The 9,707-nt window shown below is 40.5% G+C and overlaps 1 protein-coding gene across 1 annotated transcript; it reads right to left on the bottom strand.

Moving 5' to 3' along the window:
• Positions 1-402: 402 nt before the first annotated feature.
• Positions 403-7,711, bottom strand: dkk3a (dickkopf WNT signaling pathway inhibitor 3a). The gene is made up of 7 exons (XM_033624758.2): positions 7,458-7,711; positions 7,093-7,212; positions 6,940-7,005; positions 4,869-4,961; positions 3,478-3,622; positions 3,229-3,385; positions 403-2,361 (listed from the first exon to the last, which is right to left on the bottom strand). Exons 1-7 carry the CDS (start codon positions 7,653-7,655, stop codon positions 2,274-2,276), a joined length of 867 nt encoding a protein of 288 aa, XP_033480649.2. The 5' UTR covers positions 7,656-7,711; the 3' UTR covers positions 403-2,273.
• Between the last annotated feature and the right edge of the window lie 1,996 nt (positions 7,712-9,707).

Genomic DNA, 9,707 nt, shown 5'->3' with positions numbered 1-9,707 from the left:
TGAGGCTCGGCATCCCGGCCCCTCTGGGCTCCTGATGCTGCCACCAGCTATCCACTGTAGAAATGCCAATATCTGAAAAAAAAAAATCCTTTTTTTTTTTGTTGTTTATTTCTTTCAGATTCCTGTGTGAACATAGTTTAAGATGATTTTAGAAAGGAATTAAAATGCTTTTTTTCATAACTGCAGTTTTCTTTCACTGTAAATTAAAATGGCTTAATTTAACTTCACAGATCCTACTCACCTTTTTAAGAAAAGGGGGTGTTGGTGTTAAAAAAAAACTTTTATTTTTTTCTAAAGGCAAGATTTGTACAAGCTGCATGTCATGTTGAAGTGCGTAAGAACAGTGCAGAGTTTACATTTGACAGTTGTAGCTGTATGGAAGTTAACATCCAGCACCAGCTGTAAGTACAAAAGCTTTATTCACACACATACACCAGGTATTGCTTGCAATCGTCTTCCTGGCTGAATGTTGAAAGGGTGAGTCACACAAAGCACATACAAGCATTAAGGGGTGGAGGCTAATGTTTGGGAGTCTAGGATTTGCACACACTCCTTGACATTTCTACATTTCTCCAGCGTATATGGCATATGACGGGATTTGTGTAACTAAAAAAAAAAAAGCTGAGCTACCTGTGATACAAGTCTACAAGTCATTGGAGCATGCATGTCATTGTCTAGCCTACAATGTTGTGTTGCCTACTCAGACAAGTCTTGGGTTTACATACTTGGGACCAACAGAATAATGGATTGTAATAGATTGTAAAAAAAAAAAAACACCTATCTTGCTGGAGGACCTGATGACACTGATACTGGCACATCAGAATGGAGATGATGTGTCTGATAAAATCATGTAGCTAATAAACTGCTTTTGTAGACAGAAGACTAGAAGTTATATGTGGCAACACTCCTGTAACGTTATCCCCAATACTTGCAGTGTTACACTGTTCCACCAGTAGAGACTGACCTCTGGTGGTGCGTGCAGTGCACTACATTGCCTCAATATAGCATCTCCATGTTAGTTTAAGAGAAGGAAGAGCATCTGTATTTTTGATGATGTTGAAAATCATACCTTCGGGATTCCTTAATATCCCAGTAGACCTTATAACCTTGATACCGCTCAAGCCTATTTGGACCCACAGGGGTGTGCCACATAAGCTGAAGATGCAGGTGTATACAACAGCTTCTTGACCAATCAAAACTGGATCTTAAATTAAAACCAAGTTGTGCCAATGATGTGAAAAAAAGTGGCATTTGGGCTGATAAGTGAAGCTTAAACAATAAAACTTGTCCCTTTTATTCTTTGGGACGAGAGGAATAAAACTTGTAGAAAAGGCTCCTGCACACTGACTTGCAAAAGTAATGATTTTAATGGTGCAATGTTTCAGTGACTCAACTCTCATTAGGCAAAACTGATGGATTTGCCATAACATGGCATGTGTGTTTCCTCTTGTTGTGCATGTAATAACAAGTCATCTCTGTGCCATAAAAATAGATGCCCAGGTGTTGGCAAAAACATAGTCCTCAAAGCAGCAAAGCAGATATTGCTAGAGTGAAGCAAACATCATGTGGGGAAGAAGCTTTGTTACAAACAACTTTAGGATATTGACGCAGGCAGAATTATTAATTTACTCTAAAACAAACTTTGAGGTTTTATCAGACATGTAAAAGGGTGCAAATTAGCTGTTGTAGTCATTGGTAGCAGCGATTTAAATATTAAATATTTGCAGAATCTTTTACCAGAGACTGCTGACGTCTCATGGTAGTGTTGACTTCTGTAGATAAATATATGTGTAATATACAGTTATTATTGCTTGCTTCTGTGATACTGTATTGTTAGTCACACAGTACATGAAGCATTATTGTACCTGGCTGGATACTCAGGTGTTCAGAGCTGCTACTGTGGGTTAATTTTAATTGTAGCACTCTATAATTAGATAAGGGTTAAAGTTGTAGTACAATATAGAGATGCAGCAAATAGTCAAGAAACCAGTGTTTAGTATCACACGGGACTTTGAAAATATAGTGTTTCCTGTTTTTGGTTAGTGACATTTATATCAACATTTTCAGAAACCTTTAAGGATTGTAAACCTCAGGTCGCAATTACAGCAAATGAAATAAATATATTCTCATCCATTTTCCATGCTGTGTAGCTTCACCACTTTGGGTAAAGCTGGCAAGCAGAAAGTGCAGTGGCTCTTTGCAGCGAAGCTCTGGAGTCAGTGGAGACTCCTGTCTAGTTGTTTACAAGGCAATGTGAATTGAATCAAATGTGTCTAGATGATATAGTCTATCTCTGAGTACAGACTGTCCGTCAGGTCCTCTTCACTCGAGTCCTCTCCTTTAAGGCACATGGACCCTCGCCTGTCAAAAAGCAGAGCACCGTAGTATTGTATGGGGATAAAAGGTGGTGAGTGACATGTATATGAAGCCTCAATATCTTAACAGCAAATACATGATATAAGAAGACATGATTTGCTATTAAAGGAGCAGTGTGTAAGATTTGGGGGGATTTAGTGGCATCTAGTGGTGAGGATGGCAGATTGCAACCAGCTGAAACTCCCAATAAGAAATCATTTAGTGTTCATTGTTCAGGAGGTTTTTATCGGGAGCTGAATTATCCATAGAGGTGTCTTCCTCTCCAAAACAAACTGACCTAGTGATTTAAAGCGGTAAATACACTATAAAAGTAGTTTTACGTTACAAATCAGTGTTTGACACTGTTGGGCATGTCGGAGACAGGTAGCTAGCCCAACACCTGCTAATGTGTGCTCACATATTTTCTCTGATAACTTAAGATCAGATATTCAGGAGATTGTTTGGTGAGCTGAATAATCTGAGTCTTTTCCTCTCCAAGATAAACAAAACTGGTGATTTAAACCGGTAAAAACACTGAATAAGGCAGTTCTATGTTTAAAAAATAAATCTGTTTTCACGACATTACTCATCACTGAGGGGCTGCTAATTACGGTGGCTGACGTGAAAACACCAATTGTGCTATCTAGAGCCAGTCTTTGTCCTTTCTGGGCCACTGTAGAAACACTGCAGACTCTGTGGATGATGATCCGCCTCCTATGTAGACAAATAGCTCGTTCTACGATAACGAAAACACAACAATTCTTCTCAAGTGATAATAATCTAATGGAAATGTACTTATTATATTATCTTCCATTTCTGCCAACATATCCCCCTAAACCCTTCACACTGGACCTTTAACTGCACTGTACTCACCCCAGGTGCTGGCAGTGCAGACCTCCTGCACAGGGACAGTGTTTCCTGGGTCCCTCGTCCTGCGTGTCCCAGGACAACAGCTCCAACAGATGGTTGGATGCACCGAAGCAGCGCTCACGCTCAATGGGCTTGGCCGAGCAGACGGGAAAGAGCAGGGCTGAACGCACAGAGATAACACTCAGATACATTTTGTGAGAGACTGCAGAGAACCACTAAGCAGCATATACTACACTGTGTGTCTTACTGTACCTTTATGGAAAAGACAGCAGAGGTCTGGGCTGCAGTCGGTCTGGTACTGACAAGTGCTGCCAGCCTCTCCTTTGGTTGCATTCAGAGTGCACTGACCCCATACGCACAACTGCTCACCACAACACTCCTTATCCTTAGTGCAGGACTGAGAGAATGGAGAAACAGCTTTAATTTTCCGAACATTTCAGTAGATATCTAATGCAAATTATGTTTGTCACAGTGGCGTCTTAAAGGTATATGGTGCAGGAGCTTGCCAGTGAACGTTAAGTAAAAGCCAACCCCAGATTCACTCTCATTTGGTGTTTTGACTTGCTATACTTGCATTTCTTCTGCGCTGTGTCTCTTGGATGCCTGCTGCTTTATTTATTTTTGTACTTCTAATATAAATGCGGTGCCAGACTGCATGAAAAACCATCAAAATAGAGCTTTTTTATCAAAAAAGTGCCAGGAGAGAATCCGACAGACCCCCCGACAGAGGTCCGATCTAAGCCCTGAAAAGCCCCTGGGTACAGCGACCTATGTTGGACTGCTGTGACTGGCCCCTGGCCTCCTGTCATCTTGCAAAAGTGGCCCCTGGGCAAAGCAAGTTGAGTATCCCCAGTCTATACAATGCTTTTAAGGAAAATCCTGCATAGTGTGTATTTTAAAGTCATAAAAATTAAAACCCAGCATGCACCTTTAGTTCAACAAGGCTGAAACTCACTGCAGCATTAATGACATTAATTATTCTCTAAGTGTGAAGTCCGCTGATGCTGTTTTGGTTAAATATAAATGAGATCAGCGGGTCAACTGGTCTCTGATAGCAGTGAGACAGGTTCCTGTTCCTGCACACCTTCTATGAATTGTTAATTCAGAGATATAGCTAACAGTGTTCTGGTTATTTCCATGCAGAGTTTTCCAGTGCAGTGCTTCTGATGAGACACAGATCCTGTCCTCTGTGTATTTATTATCTACTCACACTGCGCTCTTGTTGGCAGACCGCCAGTATCTTTATCCCTTTGCATTGCTTTTGTTTCTGCTACACTGAGACCAGTTCATCCAGTGAATACACTGCAAAATCAGCAGCAGTAACCAAGTCTTAAATAAAACCAATGGGTGACTCTCTGGAGAGACGACTCTCATTATTACTAATATTCTTTTTGCTCCAGACATCCTCTGAGAGACGAGCTCTTATTTAACCTTGACATGTCCTGTTCTTTCTTTTAAGCTCATAGGACAGAGTGCTCACAAACAACACACTCCAGTTACACTTGTGGACACACTGCAATGCAGTCGAGGTGAAACCCCAGCTGGCCGGAAGTGGCTGTCTGTGCGTGTGTATGTGTTTGAGAGTGACAAAACATTATAGAGAGATCTGGCGCCCATATAAAGGTAGCTTTAGATTCACTTACCACATCCACAGCTTTGCAAGGCAGACACTTGGAGTTGCGTTTGTCAGAAAGGCAATACTTTCCCTTCCCACAGTCCCCATCACTGATGCATCCCTAAAGATGAGACAGAGGAAGGATCAATTTGAACTCCATGGTTTGGTCCAAATTCAGTTATTATGTGAAATAAGATGGTCCACTTACATATAGAAACTATGTTAAATATGCTAAGCAAATGTTAACATCAGACTTTGAAATGTTCAGCCACTCCATCCATCTCTATTGAACCCCAAAGTCAAGAGAAACTCTGGATTTAAAACACATTCAGGTCACAGTATTTTGTCCATAATGCAAAGTAAAGAACTAAATAAATTAAAGTTTCAGGTTGCATATCCTTCCTTGGAGCTAATTAAGAAGGCAGAACATATTTATGAAGAAAGAGGCACCTCCTCCAGTTTTATTTTTATCTCTTGCAACTGGGACAGATTCTTGTCCCAGAGTTACCATGTAATCAGCCATTTACCTCTCCTGTCTTTTTATCATGTGTCTAACAGCATATATTTAATGGACTCCCTCCTGCCAGTATACAAAGTTACAAAAACATAACAGATAAATGTATTCCCTGATATGTTTTACCCACTCTAAGCCAGTGGTTCCCAACCTGGGGGTCCTGACCCCCACTACGGGTCACCAAAGCTTCATGTAGGGTCCTGCGGGGCCTTCTTGATTTTAAAGGGTGTCAGACAACTTTATTTAAAAAATAAAAAATAACAGCAATGTTCTGCTGGGAGACCTTGGGTCCTGGCATATATGTGGATGTTGATTTACGCACTCCACTCACCCAAACACTGTTGCAGAGCATGCAAACCCCCTCATGGCAACAACACTCCCCCATAGCAAGGAAGCAAGCAGGAAATCTGGGAATACCCCATGGTGTCTGGCACCAGGGTCTTCACGGCAGATTCTTTAAGTCCTGTGGATTGCGAGATGATGTACTAGCATGTCCCAGGGATGCTCGATTGGATTTAGATCTGGGGAATTCCGCGGCCAAGTCAAGGCCTTAAGCTCTTTGTCATGTTCCTTGGATCATTCCTGAGCAATCTTTGCAGTGTGGCATGACACATTGTCCTGCTGGGGGTGCTACTGCCATTGTGGAGTGTTGTTACCATGAGGGGGTTTGCTTGGTCTACAATGGTGTTTGGGTGAACATGAATGCTAGGACCCCAAGATTCCCAGCAATACATTGCACTGTAACACTGACAGAGCCTACACTCTGCTTAAGTGCCTTGTCCTGCATTGGAAATGTATGCAGTTAAAACAACCAAAGAGCTAATAGAGCAATGGTCAAGCATCAACGATAAGAAAACACTGAATTTGTCAAAAGGAAAGCCCACAGCGAACAGAGAATTGTATTGAGAGTTACTAAAAGTATCAGGAAAACTCATCTCTGACGCAGTATTCCCGGGAAATATTCCTCCAAATCGCTCATTTCACACAAACGTCCTGCAGTTTATCACTTGTTAAGTACTGTTTTTGTCATGCATCAAATATAATATGAAATGACCATAAAATACATCACTTAGTCAGGGGCCGTCAGTTGACTCAGTGATAAAAAGAGTCTCTTTATACGACTATACTGTAAATAACCATGCTTATATATCTGTGTTGTTGCATAAAACCCTCTCCTGTTAGAAACTTAAATCCTAAAAGCGAATTCCAGTTACACGCAGCAAAGCACGCATCATCACTTATTTAGCAACATTACTGTACAGTCATCATTTTGATAAACAAACTCAACAAATCCCCTGCGTGTCAGCATTTCTTTCAACTTTTTCATTTTTTCACATAGCGCAGGCGATGAATGAAGACACGAAATCACACTGCGCATCCTACACACACACTGTCTGATTCATTTGCAGACATTATGCCAAGTCAACGACTGTGATGCTGCTGCCAGACATTATGCAATGCTGAGGCCTTTTCATGTCCAGGAATTCAAACTCAGCAGTCAAAAGCAATATGAAAAACACAAGGTTTCTGTTTAAAGATAGAGTTGTGTATCAATGAAGACTGTAGGTAAACACGATAAACTTACATGATCAATATTGTTCCCGAGGTCACTGGACTGGACGGCTGCGGTCACAGTGATGTTGTTTGTCTCCTGTGCAAAGGCAGCACATCTGTTTAGGTTCATTCACACAGGGACTCAAACACTATCTCAGTTTTTGTTTACTGTTTATGAGCCTACCTGCTCTGCTGAGGTGTGGACAGACTCGTTATCAATCACATTATCAGCTGCAGTTTCATTGTGATGACTTGGAGGAAGGTTATTGGGATGAGGGCTGGGACTGACACTCTCGTTGTTCGTCTGGAAGGATCAGGGAGATTATAAGACACAGATTACATGTAAAGAGATGCAGTAAGAAGTCACTCCCATATTCTAGCTCCTTCCACTGCTGCCCCTGCCTCCAAGCTTTAGGCTGTTTCTCACTACAGATATAAGTGTTTGATTCCCTTTTAAAAGATTCTCACAATGCCATAGGTTGTTTTCTGCAGTGAAATACTGCTAAGTCATGTTAAAAGCAAGATGCTGACAGTCAACTGCCTGCCTACTTGATGAAATGCATCCTCAGGCTTCTGCTGCGGATCATCTGGCAGCTGCTCCACTTCCACAAACATGCGGTCCAGCTCCGTCTGTCCCTGGGCAGGATTATCCTCCAGGATGTGACTGATGCCTGAGTCCACTATCTCAGGGAGGATGCCATTGCAGACTGCTGTGAGAGCCAAAACTAGCAGGGCGACTCGTGTCATGCTGCTGCTGCTGCTGTTGCTGTTGCTGCTGCTGCTGCACTCTGACTGAGGGTGTGGCGGTGATGCTGCGAGAAACACAACAAACGTCACCACAGCTGATGCGTCTCCGTCACTGAAGGGGTCATCACCTCATACATGTTAACAATCTTCATAACATGCTCTGCTAACAGGTAAAACCTCCCAGTTATGATATTCAAATATAAATATATGAAAAAAAGTTTCTAAATGTATCGTTGGTTTTCTCTTAATTTAACCGGGACACCTCAAACATAGTTCCGGTCAAGTTTAACCACGCGGAGTAAACGGCCGGTAACCATGGCAACAGAATTTTTAGTTCATGCTAGCTGGCTAGTATTTAGCATTAACCCTAGCTAACTGGTCAAAGAAATTTAGCCTAACGGTTGACAAAGTGTGAATTTGATATTAAAAACAAACCTAAAATGGACGATGCCCAAAGTCTGACATTGCTATATTTTTCTGTAGTCAGTGTCCAAGATGAAACTGCAATATTGAACACCGGTCCTGATGTAACGTTGGCTATCGCGAGCTAATTAAGTAAGACTGTACGGACAGTACTGACCATATGAAGAAAATTTCACAGATTACCGAGTAAAATAATCGGTAATCTGTGAAATTTTCTATTAATTAAAATTGAGCTCTATGCTACATAACCGTACTGTGAGAGATGAGAATTAGTAAATATTGAAAATGTGATACTCAATAATAAGGGACTGTTCGTTACTTATGAGGGAGGAGGAGATGGTGCAAAATTCGGAAGGCAGGTGTAAGCCCCATTTATCAGTGATTTTATTGTTGGATGGTATGACTTGCTAGAATATAGAAAGAAATATTCTTCAGTGTAATGTTGGAGATTGTGAATATGTGTTGTTACTTTGTTCCTGTATATTTTAACCATTGTGAATCTTTATTGTGGTCCTGTGCAGCTTCCATACCTACATGACAAATGAACAGGAAGTGAAACTTTTATTGTGAAATGTTCAGTTTTGAGTGAAATATATACGAGTGACAGCAGAGCAACATGATTGTTTTACTGAAGAAAAAAATAAGGAATGTAGTAGCACTGTGTAGTAAATAGTAAATAAAAAAATCAGTTGCTCCTCAAGCATAGGGCAAATAGTCACATAAAGACAAAAAACAATGACTGGCCTGTTCACTCAGTGTAAAACTACACGGTACAGGCAGGCAGTCCAAAAATGCATCCTAGGCACTCTAACTGTAGTTAAAAATTCTTTACTGATTCATGGAGAAACTAGTGTGTTTCGACTAGAGAGTCTTCATCAGGGCATGACTGTTTTACCGTGGGTCTCAACAAGTAAAGCAGTCTCATGTCATCCCTAAAATATGGTTATTTATGGATGTGAGTTAAAGAAAGACGAAAACAATGCAGAATAAAGTTAGCGACTACAGCATGTCAAATAACATTTTAAAATCTAGGGAGGGACTTGTGTTTTATTTTGGCATCTGGGAGGGACATACAACGCTAATGTTGTATTTTATATTTATTTTAAATACCCTCTGAATCCTAAAATCTCCCTGGTGGGTTTGAAAAGCGTGTTTTACTTAAGAATTGCCAAAATACACCCTTTAAATCACAGCCAGAAACTGTAAAAACAGACATTATTGGCAGATTTTCAAATTTGGACTGAACTTAAAGACATCATGATGTAGGTGTCAGTCTTCAAAGTCACTTAATTCTATGTATCAATTAGAATTAATTTTTTTGCCAAAAATAAAATGTTTGCACTAACCAGATTCTGTGAAAAACATTTAATTCTGCTCTCCTGCATGCATAAAAACAAACAATAAAAAACAACAACCCTCCAGTACTTTGTTTTCAATTTCTTTCTATTCTAACTACATTTTCAAAATCAAATAATGTCCACCATACCAAGTTACTGACATGGTCACTGGACAGTTTTTTTTCCTCCCAAAATGTTTGCTTGCTGCATTGGCTCCAATACCTAACTTTGGTGTGAATGTCAAAAAAAAAAGAAAAAAAAAGAAGAAACACACAAACAAAAAAAGTTATTT

Source organism: Epinephelus lanceolatus, chromosome 2, assembly GCF_041903045.1.
Source record: "Epinephelus lanceolatus isolate andai-2023 chromosome 2, ASM4190304v1, whole genome shotgun sequence".
Taxonomy (NCBI): domain Eukaryota; kingdom Metazoa; phylum Chordata; class Actinopteri; order Perciformes; family Serranidae; genus Epinephelus; species Epinephelus lanceolatus.
This window is presented reverse-complemented; position numbering and strand designations above follow the sequence as displayed.